We start from the raw sequence: 18,591 nt of genomic DNA on the forward strand, positions 1-18,591 counted from the left end.
CAGATATAACACAACATTCTTGGTGCGCGGAATATTGTATGAACATGTTTAGAGTAAATAAATATTCTAAACAAATTAAATTGCAAATGGACGATGAAGTACAATAGGTAGCCCTTTACCATAAAGTCCCATTAGTAAATGTCAGTTAATATATTAAAACCAACAGTGAGATGTAGCTGTATTATACATTACTTGTTGCCTATTTAAGTTAATAACTCGACTTCTAGTTTATAATTTGGTACCAGAAGTGGCTTATACGCAAGGCAAAGGCCTCTAGATTTCACTTAATTTACCAAAATAAAATATGATCATGCCTTGATTTTTAATGATTCCATTAGGACAGTAAGGTCTGACTTTGCTTAGACAAAAGTGTTGTCACTAAACAGAAATATTTCCCAGTATAGAATATGAAGTTATGGTGCAGTGGAAAAAGAATGAATATTGTGTATGACTCCTATGAGCTTATGGGACTGCTGCCATACATCTCTGCAATGACTCAAATCCCTTATTAATAAAGTCATCTGGAATGGCAAAGAAAGCGTTCCTGCAGGACTCCCAGAGTTCACCAAGATTCTTTGGACTCATCTTCAACACCTCCTCCTCCATCTTACCCCAGACATGCTTAATAGTGTTCATGTCTGGTGATTGGGCTGGCCAATCCTGAAGCCCCTTGACCTCTTCTTTGCTTTCAGGAACTTTGTTGTGGAGGCTATAATATGACAAGTAGTGCTATCCTGCCGAAGAATTTGCCCTCCTCTATGGTTTGGAACGTAATGGGCAGCACACGTCTTGATACCTCAGGCTGTTGAAGTCGCCCATCCACTCTGCAGATCTCTCACACACCCCTATACTGAATGTAACCCCAAACCATGATTTCTCCTTCACCAAACTTGACTGATTTCTGGTGAATCTTGGGTCCATGCGGGTTCAACAAGGTTTTATTCTTCAGTTTTTGATATGATTTGGATCCAGTTCAACAGATGATTCATGGGAAAAATCTACCTTCTGCCACTTTTCGAAATGATTAACTAGAGGTCACGTTATTATTTGTTGCTCTTAAAACTGGGATCAACGACAAGACTTATGTTATGTAGTTTAGATATATGTTAAAGTTAATAAAAAATACAACTGAATTTTATTAGTTCTTAACTTATTGACGTTTGATTTTAATGCATTATTAGGTATTAACTAAGAAATTGACATCAGGTAAAATTAATGATAATATACTTAATAAATAAATAAATGTTTTTTTACTGTAATTTTGAAGTTGTCATTACATTGCCTTTCATTAAATTAACTAACAGTAACAAGTGGATGCCTTAACATACATATCTAACAAACAAAAGCCATATAAGCAATCGCAGATGTTAATTCTTCAAGCATTTTGTGATGTGATGAACAACCACTAAAATATAATAATCTGAATATCATTAATAGACGCTCTAAAAGTTTAAATAATTTATTACTCAGTGTTTTGAAGTGCTACAATATCAATATTATGTATGCTCATTATAACAATATTCAACTATTGAATAACGACACATGTCTAATTAGATATTACTTTGGCTTGATATAACACTAAGTATCTAACTGTGAATCTCTACATCAAGACATGTGATTCTAACCAAGCTGAACTGAAGGTGTGTAAATGAGGCTGCCAGTTTGTAACTGTTTCCACATATGGTCAGACGGTGACCTCTGAGCAACCTTCAGGTCAGCAACAAAGATCTGACGCCTGCTTTCAAGAAGAGTAAGTGAATGAGACATTAACCAGAGCGAGAGAGAGAGAGAGAGAGAGAGAGAGAGAGAGAGAGAAAGAGAGAGAGAGATAGAGAGAGAGAGAGAGAGAGAGAGTGCACAACTACAATATTAGATCCACATACTTCTCCAATTTTAAGTCAATTATACCAAATTTGACATCTCTAACAAATACAGAAAAACTGAGGGATATCCTGGGAGAAAACACCAGTCTGCTATCAACAGAACAGCAGCAATGTGTGTATTAGCCTGTCATAAACAGTATTCCATCTGAATAAATGTACTTTACATTGCATTTTATTTACTATTATTAATACCTTTTTTTTTCTTTCATTATCTTTTTAATAATCACATTAGTCTTTTCTATTTTGTTTTTGTATTTATCAAATTTCCAAGTGTGTGTGTGTGTGTGTGTGTGTGTGTGTGTGTGTGTGTGTGTGTGTGTATCACCAGGCACTTTATTAGGTACACCTGTCCAACTGCTCGTTATTGCAAATTTCTTTTTAAAGATTTCTTTTTTGCCTTTTTGCCTTTATTAAATAGGACAGTATTGAGACAGGAAGCAAAGTTGGAGAGAGAGGGGGGTAGGGTAGGGAAATGTCCTTGAGCCGGAATTCGAACTCGGGATGCCCTGACGTGCTACTGCACCTTATGTTGGCGTGCTAACCATTAGGCTATTGCGCCGACTGTTAATGCAAATTTCTAATCAGCCAATCACATGGCAGCAACTCAATGCATTTAGGCATGTAGACATGGTCAAGACTTCTAGCAGGATAATGTGACATGTCATAAAGCACAAATCATCTCTAGTAAAAGACTAATCAAAGACTAGTTTCTTGAACATGACAATGAGTTCACTGTACTCAAATAGCCTCCACAGTCACCAGAACTCAATCCAATAGAGCACTTTCGGGATTTGGTGGAACGAGAGATTCACATCATGAATGTGCAGCTGACAAATCTGCAACTGCGTGAAGCTATCATGTCAATATGAAGCAAAACCTCTGAGGAATTTTTCCAGTACCTTGTTGAATCTATGCATGAAGGATTAAAGCAGTTCTGAAGGCAAAAGTGGGTCCAACATGGTTTTAGAAAGGTGTAGCTAATAAAGTGGCTGGTGATGGATGCATTACATACCACTTTACTATTTTATTCATTGTTTATGTTTTCTGCAATGTTTTGGCAATACTTGATAAGTCATGCCAGTAAAGCGCTTTTGAATTGAATTTGAACTGAATTGAATTGAAGAGAGAGACAGAAAGTGAGATCAATAAGATGTAAATGGGAAGAGGAATGTTTAGTCATATAGTAGAAATGCCATTGAAGTTACAATAGAGCAGATGTGACAAAGTAGCATTGACACATGCTCTCGGTTTCCTCAGCTTGTTGATCAACATTAAAAGCTCATGGGTTGAGCACAAGTCAAAGGTGGATAAACAGGTCAACTTCATTCCAGTAGGAATGAGGTGACAAGAACAGGAGACTACAAATATCACTCATGTCTCTTTTAAAAATACGAGTACATTTTTTAAATGATCACTCACTCATGTAAAGAATAAAGATTTTGTCAGAAGTTTTGGTACAGGCAATAAAACTCAGTTATGTGTTGCGTTCAAATAGAAATAGAATCGATTAAAATAACTGATCATATTGATCATATTCCCTTTTGGCATTGTTTTATATTACAAAGTGAAATACAACAGATATTCCTTGATAAAAGTTTGTCATTAATAATAATATATTATTAATAATTAATAATATATATATATATACACATATATATATATATATGTATGTATATATATATATATATATATATATATATATATATATATATATATATATATATATATATATATATATACACACATACATGCATATATATATATATATATATATATATATATATACATACATATATATATATATATATATATATATATACACATACATATATATATACATACATATATATATATATATATATATATATATATATATATATATATATATATACATACACACACACACACAGTTGAAGTCAGAATTATTAGCCCCCTTGAACTATTAGACCGCTTGTTTATTTATTCCCCAATTTCTGTTTAACAGAGAGCAGATTTTTTGAAACACATTTCTAAACAAAATAGTTTTGATAACCATCATGACTGTAAATATTTTACTAGATATTATTCAAGACACTTCTAGAAAGCTTAAAGTGACATTTAAAGGCTTAACTAGGTTAATGAGGTTAACTATGCAGGTTAGGGTAATTAGGCAAGTTATTGTATAACGATGGTTTGTTCTGTAGACTATCGAAGAAAATATTAGCTTAAAGAGGCTAAATAAAAATAAATATATAAATATATATATATATATATATATATATATATATATATATATATATATATATATATATATATATATATATATTAGATCCAATAACGTGATCGGAAATAGGGCCCGATCGCGCAGTTTCAGGCTCGATCGGATTTTATATATTTTATATAATATATTATATAATCGAGCCCGAAACTATATATATATATATATATATATATATATATATATATATATATATATATATATATATATATATATACATACATATATATATATATATATACATATATATATATATACATATATATATATATATATATATATATATATATATATATATATATATATATATATATATATATATACATACATACATACATACAGGGCTCGAAATTGCGACCATTTTGGTCGCATATGCGCCCGAAAATTTATCTATGCGACCTCATAATATATCTGGAAGCATTAGTGCGACTGCAGATAATGGTTGTAGTGTAGTTTTGATTTTTTGTAAAAACGTGCTGAATCGCTCTTCCCTGCCGTTATATTGGTTCATATTAGCTGTCATTCACTCAAAGTATTCAGCTGTCAGATGACAGGGAAGGAGCTTTTATGACCACGGGAAATGCAAACGGCTGAAGAGTAAAAACTTAAAGCACACAGGTTTGCAAACCCCACCTAAAGTTGAGGCGCAGATGAAAGCGATCATGACACGTCACGTGGTGAATAATGATCCGCCAGCTGAGATCAATAGAGTACGCGCTTCTTGGAGAAGGTGCCCGAGTTGCATTCACTGCGTGTTCAGCGCAAATGTTCGCTAAAAGATAAATCTAATACTGTACATATCATCGCCAAAGTAGCTCGACTTCACTAAGTTTACACTGAAACTGCGGCTCATAACAAAGACCGGTATTGCGTCGATGGTTAGCGCAAGAATCCTGCTCTGCCTGCTCATAAATTGGGTCGGCTGACTCGCCTGCTTTTCCACTAACACAGAAAAATCATCTCAGACTGAACCTTTAAATTGACACAAACTGAAACCAAAACTTTTAAAGAGTGATAGAAGTGAGACTTTACTTACTTTCTTTTGTCTATTCTTTTTTGAGGTGTATATATTTTTTTTATTTATTTACTGATGACTGCTTTGCAGCTTTCATCATTGAATTGAATGATTTAATGTTAACTAATGCACCCTTATTGTAAAGTGTTACCTGATTTATTATAATCTTTTGTTTGTTTTGTAGCAGAAATATTATTTATTAAATTGACATGCATATATAAACAGCAGTACAAAATAAATATATCTTACTGCAATGCTTCATTTTTGTTTGATGCAAACTATACAATTATTTTTTTATAAAGTAACAGACTTTTTATAGCAGATAACCTACATTCATGCACATTCAAGGCAACATCATAATGAGAAATGGAATTCATTGTTACTATTATTGTCATTTTTTATCATCATTAATATTCTATGGCCTAATTATTAGACATTCATTTTGGAATTATTGCACACAAATATCAATGTCTTCACAGCATTAGTTAGATAGTTGTTTCTAGTTTTTGTCTGTCCTATTAATGTTGTTTTAAAATACAATAAATCCCTTAAAAAAACAATTTGCAGCTGTGCTCATTCATTTTTGGTGGGTGCTTCTAAATTTTTTCTGGTGCTCCTAAAATTTTTTTGGTGCTCCTAAATATTTGAAGTTGGGAGCACCAGTGCTACCAAGTAAAAAAGTTAATTTCGAGCCCTGATATATATATATATATATATAATCCTGAGCCTGAAACTGCGCGATCGGGCCCGATTTCCGATCACGTTATTGGATCTGGACATCCCTACTTCTTCCAGTCAATTGAGTTTGACTAGATAGAAATAGTGTTTTATTCACAAACATTTTATGTGATCAGTTATGTGCATACATTTAATCTCAAAAAATGTAATCCAATCTTTGGATGTAAACTGCTAACGTGAACTCTAAGTGAACCAGATTTAAGGCATCATTTTCTTTTTTTGGTTTAGATAAAATGAACCAAGATAATTAAACTATTAAATGTAAACACATCCTAATTTTTCATAGGAAAGTTTCCCTAAATCTTTACTTTTATGTAACAGTAAACATTAAACATCATTGCGTAAACAATACTAAAATAACAATTCGCCCCACTCAGAGTGAAGCAAAGGACTGTGTGTGAGAAGTAGTTTGGCTCGATTCAATTAAATCTTTTTCCCAAACAATGTCTGCATTCATATTCTGAACACTGCTTTTCCTTTTTCACTGCCAGATTTTTGCCCATTCACACAGATGTTTCAATGAGCTCAAGAGGAAAAAACCTAATTTTATTACATCCAAGGGGCATTTGAAGTCTTCTCAGCATAGCTTTGAAACATGTTTTGAGTAAAGACTATTGTCCCTAGAGAAGGTGAATAGGCAAGAGTTTGCAAACCTCAAATAAACACACAAACAGACAGAGTTCATGCACAATTGCAGCAATAAATATACACTAAGTGATAGCATACACGAATGACACAAAGCAAAACTTTGTGTTAAATGGACAAACCAGACACTTTGTCAAAAAACAAAACATCTCTTAAAAGTGTGGATAAGTGCGTGTCTGGGTCTCGGCACGTACATGTGTGCAAATGTTCCTAGTTTAGCCTGTTCTCATTCTCATCCCAGCCGCTCTCCTGAGACTTCAGCCTCAAGTTTCTAAGAATGCTTTGCTTATTTATTTACTGATGACTGGGAACATCAAACAGACATGTTTCTCTTTTGTACAGCTGAGGAGAGCCAGTCACTGGGGACAAATGTGGTTGGTTTAAAGGTCTCCCGCTCACTAGAGGGGGGGTTGGTTGCAAAGTTTTTGGAAGGACAGCTGGATAATTGAATGAATAATGGACACACCATCAGTGTTTTTCAAATAAACAGACTGTTACTTTTAAAGAAACATAGGAAAATAGGCTAATTTTACAACTCCCCGAGAATAAACAGTTGAGTTTGACCATTTTTGAATCCATTCAGGCAATCTTCAAGTTTGGTCAAAGCACTTTTAGAATAACTTAGCATAGATCACTGAATCGGATTAGACCATTAGCATCTCGCTCAAAAATGACCAAAGAGTAATAATTTTCCCATTTGAAGCTTGACTCTTCTGAGCTACATTGTCTACGAACACAGATCGAAAATGAAAGGTGCTATTTCCTAGGTAAATATGGCTAGCAACTATATTCTCTGGGGTAAAAATCAAGAAAGGTTGTGCCGTATAACAGCACCTGAAAATAGTCCCCAGGTAGGTAACATCCAACATGACCCAGTCCCTGTCATTCTGAAAAATATCATTGCGTTCATTTTTGAGTGAGATGCTAATGGTCTAATCCAATTCAATGGTCTATGCTAAGTTAAGCTAAGCTAAGCTAAAAGTGCAGACCTGGAGATCGGCTGATTGGAATAAACAAATAAATAAATAAAATAAGAGTAAAAAGAGCGAAAATAAATAAATGAATAAATCAAATGTTTACCTCTAGGAGTCAAAAAAGTGGAGTTGCTTAAATAATTTAGTCAGCTTTGAAATTGCAAAAAGTAATACCATCTGTAGAAATGGTAAAAGTGTAAAAGAGAAATTATACTGAGGTCTGGTGTTGTGTTTGGTGAAGTTCTGGTTGTTGTCATGGCCTTTACCTTTGATGGTGCTGATGACCCGCTCCAGATGCTGGCTCTCATTGCGATCGGGTCGACAGCTCGGGCTGATCTCCAGGGAATAATCTGGGCCATATTCAGTGAAGAACTGGATAAGGAGAAAAACAAACATACGCACATTTTTTTCTTTGATTATTGCACTTTAAATAATGTGCAATACATTCAAAAAAGGTTGTAAGTATAATTGTGCCAGCTGTAACATCTCCTAAAACCCCCTAAAAATGTAATAAAAATAACAGATTATCCATAAAGTGGTCTTAGAGAACAAACATAAAGGGGTCTTAGAGAACAAACAAAATTAATTTTTCAGAAGACTGTATGTGGTACAAAAGAAAGTCAGTCATTTAAGTTTAAAAAACATCTAAGAGTGTAAATAATGACAAAATACAGTTTACAAATGATACTAATATCATAGTGTGAGGGAAAAAAACTAAAACCTGATTTATACTTCTGCACTGAATGATCGCCAAAACCCACAGCACATACCTTCCACGTAGCCAAAACATTGTAAGCATTTATACTTTAACATTCTGTTTCACAGTGCCAAGCTGTTGCGAGTTTATGGCAGAAATACCTGCGATGCTAGTGTAGAAGTAGCTCAAACTCACTCATTAAAGGAACAAATGGACGGTAACCCTTCAACAACTTTAACCATAAAGTAAACAATACAAGTATCCATCAGGAGCTCCTCGACAGGACTCAACACTTTTTAAACACTCCGACCTCTGGCCTTGCTCTGCTCCCATGGCTTTCGACCCAGTCCCCACTAGGATTGGGTCGAACTCTTTTCCATGCAATCAAAAATTTGTATTTTAAAAATGAATATTTTAAAAACTTGGACCAGTAGGGAAGGTTGATGATTTGCAATTGCAAACTAGAAATAGAAGCGGCTTTGCTGACAAAATGTGCACGACAAATCACTTGATTAACCACTCAGCCATAATATTTCATAATACCATTTAGGGCTGGGCGATATTGCAAAATAAATACCACAATATCATGTTAAAAAATATTCAATAATTACAGATACCGAATGATATGAAACAATACATTTAGGAATATTAGGATTTTTTTATTTATCTACTTTATTTTAAATTTACCAACATCACTAAGGAAAATAGTATTAATAGTCAAAAACTAAAATATTTAAACAAAATATCTGATCTCTTTACATTAAAATAAACATAAATGTTAAAGAGACTCTTCAACTTAATAAATACAATGTTATTAAGTGTGTGAAATGGTAAAGGTAGATCAATATCTGTAAGGTGTCAATAATAATGATACAGTAAACCTCAACCTGTATAAACAAAACTAATTATGACAATCAAATCTGAGCTTTCATCATCATTATTCAAATACATGCTGCAACATTACAAATTGTGAAGTTGGATGACTACATTAACACTTTGCTAAAACTCTTTCAGATGGGGAGTTAGTGGCTGGGATGCACAAGAAAAGAAACCAAAAAGCCACTCTGGCGACATCCTTACATCCTTTTTTATTTACAATCTTTTCACTGCTGCTATACGCACTCATTTTCGCATGTGTTGTTATTCTGACCTGAAGTTACAAGTGCGAACACGTGATTTCCTCCACCATTTTCTATGTGCTTTGCGCTCGCACTCCCCTGGCGTCTCTCACAACTAGGCCATCATCAAGTGTTTTCTTAGAGGATGACAAACAGACAAACCATTGCTGCAGCTGTGATACAAGTTTATGGAGAAAAGTAAAAAGCACTGCAGTGTTTGGATGCGCTGTGTTTGTCTGAATTAATTAGTCTTCTGTTATTACTAAAATGTGCATATTCCATACAAAGTGTGAAGCAGATTGATTGATTCTACTTGCATGAATCACGGTGTACTCGCGTTTATGTTTTCAACTAGGTGTACCTAGAAAATGCTTGCACGTCGTTTCAATATGCGCGTCATGCAAGTCGCGCTTACAATGAAAATGACAAAGCTTATTGGCATTGCTTCCAATGCACATGCTCAGCAGCCACATTTCAATATAACTACAACACTTCATACCGAAACTACCAGCCAAACTTTTTTTTAATCGATATTGACAATGGTGTTCGGTCAACAAAAACCGATTTCGATTTTATCGTCCAGCCCTAATACCATTGCCTTTTTGACTTGGCAGTCTGCTTGTCATCAAACAAAACTTAAACTATGTGCTTGTCTGATGAAGAGTAGGGATGTCTCTGTAATGATGTTTTCACAATGGTTAAATGATGTGTGATATTAAACTCAAAAGTGAAAATAAACCACTCAAAAACATGTTGAGACAAGTTTACAGTGCAGCCTAAAGGGCAGACGCTTTTGATTTAGAATTGTATTTTGCACCGTCCAAGTGAAAAAAGTCCATTACGGGTAGTTCTAACTTCCACTACATTGGAAGTGATTGTGATGTGATTGCCAAAAACCTTACAAAATGTCTGACCCTGGGATTAAGATATATTTTAGATGAACTAAAAACTTAATTATTAAAGTGCAAAAACAATTCAACCAAAATGGCATTATGTTTTCTGCTCAAATGACAAGCATAAAAACAAGCCAACATTTCGAGCAAAGACAGTAATCACTTTAGTTGTAAACCATTTCAATGCAATCAAGGTTTCTACAATAAACCAAGTTTATAGCTTTCTCACAGTTAGGAAGCAATAAATACTTGAGTAAATTTGTGAATGTTTAGTCATACTTCCATTTTTCCCCCCAAGCAATCACATATAAAACAACGTTTTTAATGCTGGATAACTCTGCTCAGTTATTCTGAGCATTCAGTCCCTCAAGTCAGATGAATTGAGCCAAAAAGCCGTCAAAGTTTCCCCTATCATGAATTGCATCTGAACTACAATTAGTGATGCATTATAATTTTGAAATTACTACTTTAAAAACTGGCCAAAAAGACAGCCAGACATATTGCCTGCTCATTTGAAAAACACTGTCTGCATTGTGCTGATGAAGTATCTGGTGTTTAAATTGTACAAAGATTGAGTTAGCTGTATGTTAGATGCATTAGCTCAACTCTGCTTTCAATTACTGCTCTTTTGTTTATCCGGCTTATAATGGTCCGGTCTCAATGCTCTGCAACATGCTAGGGATTATACAACATACGAGTCTGTGAATGTGTGTAGTCTAGCATGTTTTTACACGCACACAAGAAAGGTGTAAACAGAACGCAATTGTACAATGATTGGTTCATGTGTGCTCATGATTAGTTATTATGCTGTTTGAAAGAACACAGTATGCCACTTGTTTTCCCATGAACTCAACCTTTCCCAAGCAGGCTAATCTGAAACAGCACTGTCCACAACCCTGCTGCATTGTTTGCTTTGGAACACATTACTGTCACATTGAAACTTTTGTATTTAAAGAGGTGGTTCAGCCAGAAATCATGGATTATTAATCTTGGGCTCATTCCAAATACAATCCAAGACTTTGAACGACAAATGAAGATAGTTTAAATGAAAGTGATTTTAGTTTTTCCACTGACAGAGTATTCCATCATACCATTGATGCTACAAAAAGTTTCTATATGGATCATACATGTAATCGATGAGAATTAAGCTGTTTACTTACAGGAAGTTCAACCATTCTTGTTTGATGATAAAGAAACAATTTGAAAGCATGTACTAATTATTGTTTACCGTATTTAAAGTCCTCTGCTGCATGTGTGTTGTTAAGTGTTTACTAAAATCAATTTGATCATCATATATTAGTGATTGCGACTTATTACCCTGTATGATTCATTATGTCATGTTTATTCGTTATCTGTTACGTTTACAATTTCTTAATGAAATCTAAAGCATTGAGTTTTAAATTTAGTCAGGCACAAGATTTTAACTGACATGAAGGTGGCATGACTCTCGATAGGGGTGCTCCGACTGAGTGGGCAATGATCACAATCAGCCAATAATTGCTTTGGAAGGTTTGATTGGCATTTTCTATATAGGTTGATCCATAAGGACAATCAAATTATGCAAAACTTATTTTTACATTATTTTTACCCGCTGCTAAAAATGGGTTCACCAGTTTGGCTATTCTACAAGTTGAGTGAAAAAGACAATTCATTACCATTCTGCACTGTGTGTACCAAGTAAATTCCATAAGGCGGGAAGCACTCAAAACCTTTCAACACAGCCTAGTTAGTCACATCAATGAATAAAAGCAGTTTTGCAAGTTGGCTAGCATCAAGAGCGGAACAGTTGTCAGTAGCAGAAACATTTCAAAGACAGCGACACTACTGCAAGAACAATAAGAGGCATAAGGAAATGCCATGCTGAATAAAGAAATTTATATGCCTTGGTCATTTGTCTATTGTGGAAGACGAAGGTTTCCAGTGACTCGTGTCATTCTCAAATTAGTTTGTTAAAATTGGCAAGCAAGCTAAAAAATTTTAACAATGTTTCTACAGCTACAAAAAAGTTTACAAAATGTTGATCTCAGTGCAAAGTGTAACATTTAAAAATATTACTAATAAAATACTCAACTTCCCAATGACATAGTGTCAGTGTCACAGAATTTAGCTGCTCTGACTATACCTCAATCTCTGATATCTTAAAAAACCCAAACCAGACTGAAGGGAGTTAAAAATTATAGACTGATACAAGAGTTTATGCAGTGCACTTTATTAGCCGTCATCCTTAAAGTACATTAGAAAAAATATAAACTGAGAGCTGACTGATTTGAAATAATTCTCTGGTTATAGCTTAGGTTTTTAGCTAATAGTTAATGTTGTCAACAGCTAACATTCACTTAGTTACTTAGTTACTGACTCACTAACTAACTAACTAACTAAACTAGATAGGTAGTTGCTTATTTACTCAGTTCCTTTCGTACAAACTAACCAAGATAGATAGTTACTTATTTACTCAGTTACTAAATTTCTTACTAGCTAGCTAGCTAGATATAGATAGACAGACAGACAGACAGACAGATCGACAGACAGACACAGATAGATAGAAAGATAGATAGATAGATAGATAGATAAATAGATAGATAGATAGATAGATAGATATCCCTCTCTTGAAGTTGTATTTGTCAAGCTCCAAGCTATTCCCATTTACTAAGCTAAAACAGACTAAAATGTTTTTAGCTGATACGTTATTCTTTCTCTTTTCTTAATTTTAATACTTAACATATATAGTTGTTTATTACACAAATGTAGTTTAATACACAATCCTGCATGGCTAATAGAACACTTTGAATAAACCACGTAATCAGTATCGGTCAATACAGCTTCCAGTGATCCAGAAAAAAATCCAGCTACCCCCCTTGTAATTTATGCCAGAACAAACCCTTTTGCTTGCTTGTTGTTTCCACACCACCATGATTAAGAAAGATGAACTTAATTCAAAAATAGATGAAAAAGTTCATAGAGTCAGATATAATTACACATAACAGAATAGGACCAGCACCTCCCTCTTTAACAGGGCAGACTAAGAAAACAGTGATCCACTCTTAGTCAAAACATGACCGCACACTTCATTGTCAGCGGTTCATCATAAAGGTGCATATAGGTTTCATCTCCTGACCTTTTGAACCCTGACCCTGTTAACCATCAACACCACCCAACATCTATTATGAACTTCCCCAAAGCTCATTTCCACCATTTATTCCACTCCGGAATACTGGGAGCCAGCAACTTCCCAGACGCAACGGCACAAATAGTCCCACCCACAGAAGAAGATAGAGCTCCCACTATTTGTTACTGTTTTGGCGTCACAAGACAGATGAGACTGGAGAGGTTAGATAACACCTGATCTTAAGATCTGCAGTCTCAAATGACATAAATCAAAGGACCGTAAACTTTATGAAATCATAAGTGGTCATGACATCCACTGAATCGCCACATACATGGTTTTATTATTGTCTCAAGTCAAACAACATGGGTGGACATACAGTATCTGTGTCTGAAATGCTTCCTTTCTAGACCGGTCAGTACGTGCCAGCAGTAATGAGCCAAGCCAGTGCTGACAGTCTGTCTCGCACTTTACAGTACCAGACCTGGTTCAAAGGGTAAAACTACAGACAATGCAAACATAACACTACTGGCAATCACAACATCCTATTAAACTAGGCGTGAAAAAGTTGGCAGCCAATGAGCGCTTGAGTAAGTGAATCAAAAAAGGATTCAAAAGGAACATTTCATGAATTGTAAATGTAGTACCATCACAACTTGGCACAGAAGAAGCGAAACCAGCAGAAGCGATGGCAAACTATCCCACTGTGCCCGTACAAATCAATTTGAGAGGAAACTTGCCCGTCTAAAACGGTTTCACATTCACACATCTTTTCTCAATCCACACACCGTCAATGCACCGCCTGTCCTTGTCCCGCTCAATGGGGTTTCTACCCCCTCCTATGGTTATTCAGACAGGACAGAAGACTTTACAATCTCTTTAGCGCTGTTTGACTAGCGTAACCACAAGCAGTCATCTTGATATTGTGCGAGCTGCTGAATGAACCTGTAAACTATGTGGATAAATCTTTGAGATTGTGGGTGGAGTACTTCAGTTACTCGCTAGCATGATGAAGTTTGCCTGTCGGAGACACTGCTTATACAATTGGGGGAAATGATGCAGATTGTGCATTCCTTACAGCCCCTCTCTGAATTCTCATGTGAAATTGAGCTCAATAAAAGAAGAACCGAAGAGAAAGGAACAACGTCTATCTGGCCGACTGACTGCAGGGGGGGAAACAGAGCTTTGGGTGTTTGTTATTTCACTGGGCTGTGCTGAAAATAACTTGGCAGAAACAAGTGAAAAGTAGTTTTTTTTCCTCTTCTTTTTAAAGAGAGGATGTACAGATGTTGACTGGCCACAGAGCAGCGAGGGTCCATTTCCACCCACAGGCCGAGCACAGTCCCTGACGGCACTCAAACAAAAACACAGCAAATTTCCTACCACTAGCTGATAAGATTTGATCAGAACAAAGCCACACGTTCCCAGTCTAGCCAAACTGCCCATCAGCAGGGACTTTTTGTAGATTTTCTAGATATCCTGTTTTAAACAATACAGATGACAATCATTTATTGTTCCAAATTCATATTTGATTTAGCAAAAAAAAAAAAGATATTTTAGATCATGTTGTTAATAGAGATGCAAAAATTATAGATTTTGGTTGTACAATTATAGTCTGAGGAATAATCACTGTTTCACGTTTATCACAATCATTATGCATTCATTCATTTCAAAACACAACTAGTTTAGAAAATCACATCAAAACTTCTTATATTTTAAAGTGCTTTTATTTCTGCTCACTAACTAAATAATATAGCTTAATAATAAAAAGCAAACAATGATCCACTTCTCTTTGGACAAGTTTTTTTGCATTCAAACAAGTAATACTTTTACACTGAAAATTAACAGCAGGTCAATGAATGAATGAATAAATAAATAAATAAATGTATTGTATTGTATTTTTTTTCTCTTTGGAGTAGAAATGTGTATATTTCATACAAAGTATGAGGCTGATTGGTCCAGTTTTTATCATGTGACTAGCTGTGTGTTCGTACCATTCTTTCAACTAGGTGCGCCTGGAAAGCATGAGCGTGTCGATCCTAATATGCATGCTCAATCTGCGCACCTCTATTGGAAATAACAAACTTGTCTGTGTGTGAAGTTATTAGCCTCAGCCATAGTTAATCCAGTGTGCGTGGGTATTAGTCGCTGTCAAAGACTTAAGAATACACAAGACATGTCACTCTTATACTTTTGAATGAAGAAAAGTGTAATAGTTAATATAGTGAATGAAGCCCCGCCTTCTAGTACAGGAGCCAATCAGCAATTACTATATGGCGAATAAAGCCCGCCTTTTAGTACAGAAGCTTCGAGCTTAAATGTGCTTCGAACATTTAGAAATGAAACTAAATAGACAATTGTTGTTTAATTTTACTGGTTTTTCATAATATGTAACCGTATTCTTGGCAAGTAGTTTTGAAGAATTTGATGTTTCCCCATTCAAACAGAATGCCTGAGCATACTGCCCAAGAGGCGTTTCAAAGATGGCCTCTGAGCGAAATGACTTGCCTTAAAGGGCCATGACACCCCCCATTTTCGGTTAAAGTCTACTTCAGAATTTTTTCAAAAGATGCATGATTAATGGGCGTGGAGCTCCACGAGCATCGGCAGGAGTGGGCGTGGCCAGCAGGGGAGAACGTGAGCGAATAACTGTTGTTGTCAGTTAGCTCACAAAATGAGACAAACCATGAGGAGACGCATGAGTTTATAGTTCACAAAGTTAAAATGCAAAGAAATGAACAGTAATTTAATGCCCTGCTACATTTGTTATTCGTAATTTCATATACACATAACCACAATTTATATCATTATAAAGATGTGTGTTCATGTAAACCCTATAAATGAGGACTTCTCCTTCTATCCCCGTATCCAGCAGACTCAGTGCAGCAGGTCTCCTGACCTGTCTATTTTAACCGTTAGCCCTGCTGGTAATCTGGAGGATTTAGGCAAACACAGCAGCACAGTGATGTGTCTGAATGTGAACGAACTCCTGATAAAAGCGTCCGCCATTCTCTAATTCTCGTGCTGCTCTCCCTACAAAAATGCTTGCAACACACATACAACTTTGCTGTATGATCGGCCCTGACAAGATCACGGGGGAAAACATGCAACAAACCCCGTGGATCATGGAAACAAACTCATATGAGCCTTCATGAACGGCTAAATACTGTGTGCCGTGGGTCCTTGTCTCACAGCTCAGGCTTGACTCTGGCAGGTCTGGCAGGTCTTATGAATAATTAAGCAGCCGGCTCTTCTCATAGGATAAGAAAACTACGCAATGAATAATAATGAGAAACCGACGCGTCATCATTGCACTTGCAGTACTGCGCTACGTCGCCGATTTTGATCCCGCCCCAAAAATCATTTTAAACCCGGAAGCTGAAATTAGCTGACAAAAGCTCAAAGATATCCAGTTTTCCCCACAATTAAAGCTGACAGGTGCTAACATTGTCTTAACTGATGCTCAACACACACAAATCTGTTAATATAAAAAAAAAAAAAAGTTCTCCAGGGTGTCCTGAACCTTTAAAGGGACTTGTCGCGGTGTACAATCTCGGAACTCCAAACTAGCACACAGTAGGGCTGTGCGATTAATCAAAAATCAAATCGCAATTTGAAACGTTGGGATTAGTTAAGTTGTTTGCTAGTAAGGCTTATATTTATATCGCATCCTCTTAAAATATGTGTTTATTAATGTTTAAATTTCACCAGTAAACATCAGCAAACTACCATGAGTTTAATCGTAATTTTTCTTAGTCACATATAATTTTCAGCATCAAAAGACACAAAGGCCTTGTAATTAAAAACTTGTAAATACATTTAAAATACCCTCGATTTACATACTAAATAGCATGGATAATTAACAGCGACTCTTTTATTTACAATGTGCAACAAAAAGAAAACAATACATTTAGTTCTGATTGTCTTAGCATTCACAACCACAGTCATTAATAAGACCAAAAATCTCAAGACATAAAAAGTTAAACATAAATAAAAATGGCTTTTTATGACACTCCTTTGAAATGGATCTTTGAAGTATGCTGGGCTAAATGTGTTTGTTGTATGCGATGGCACTTTTATCAGTATCTGTATGGCATTATGATGTTATAAAATGTATAAAGGTGTTAAATTGACACAAGGATTTCCTCTATCACAAACAAAAACAAACATCTGCTGTGGATTCCTGTGCTGGTTATGAACTGGACAACAATGTGACTACAATAAGTTTTTCTTTTTTGTAAGAGCATGCTTGAGCATTCAGTCTTTTTTATGGCCACATCTTCGACAATGTCCTGTTTTTGGTTTGTTGGTATGTCTGTGGTCTGTGTATTTTTTATTTTTTGGTATGTAAATCTAACATTTAATTGTGGGAGTCTTAAGATGGATATAATAACCACTGCAAAATATCTTCTCAACAAATATTAGTAACGTAACAGGGTAGAGGGATAAGATGCCATGATCAAGTTTGATTTGTTGACACATGCCCAGTTCTAGCTTAATCAATCTTGTGAGTACAGGGGGACATTCTTCATACCTTGCTTAAATGATCTAAGATAATTTGGCAGATCCTAGATCTTTTAATCTTGATCACTGATCTCTGGCTAATTTAGTTCTTCAACCAAGTTTGAGAATCAGATTAAAATGTCTGGATGAACTGATCTGAGATCGCTGTGTGTTGTAAAGGACTGATCTACTCGAAATCATGATCATCAATGCAATGATTGGCTGACGGTACAGCAACGTAATGACATCATCTGATCGACATTAAATTATCCATGTGAGCAAAATTACATAAAAGTCATAGTAAACTGTTTGTTAAATGTGATACGCAATAACTTTACACGCTTGTTGTGGGCTACAGGCTTTTACACTTTCATGTGTCAAGAGTATTTAGCAATTTAGTTGTGTCCAGAATGTATCAATAGCGCTTCACTTTTTCCACATTTTATACGTTACAGCCTTATTCCAAAATGAATTAAATTCATTTATTTCCTCAAAATTCTACACACAATACCCCATAATGACAATGTGAAAAAAGATTTATTAAAATTGTTGCAAATTTATTAAAATTAAATAATTTAAAAAACCTGAAAAATCACATGTACAGAAGTATTCCCAGCTTTTGCCGTGAAGTTCTAAATTGAGCTGAGGTACATTCTATTTCTACTGATCATTCTTGAGATGTTTCAGCAGCTTCATTGGAGTTCACCTGTGGTAAATCCAGTTGACTGAAAAGGCTTGTCTATATACGGTCCCAGGGTTGACAGT

The 18,591-nt window shown here is 35.3% G+C and overlaps 1 protein-coding gene across 4 annotated transcripts in view; it reads right to left on the bottom strand.

The window, feature by feature from the left end:
• hdac8 (histone deacetylase 8) overlaps positions 1–18,591 on the bottom strand; it is a 50,736-nt gene that overhangs the window by 10,950 nt on the left and 21,195 nt on the right. For all 4 annotated transcript variants that reach the window (NM_213431.1, XM_087259062.1, XM_087259061.1 and 1 more), the window contains 1 exon segment: positions 7,779–7,884. In NM_213431.1, the coding sequence (NP_998596.1) occupies positions 7,779–7,884 (106 nt within the window).

This window comes from Danio rerio, chromosome 7 (assembly GCF_052040795.2).
Source record: "Danio rerio strain M-AB ecotype USA chromosome 7, GRCz13ab, whole genome shotgun sequence".
In the NCBI taxonomy this organism is placed as follows: domain Eukaryota; kingdom Metazoa; phylum Chordata; class Actinopteri; order Cypriniformes; family Danionidae; genus Danio; species Danio rerio.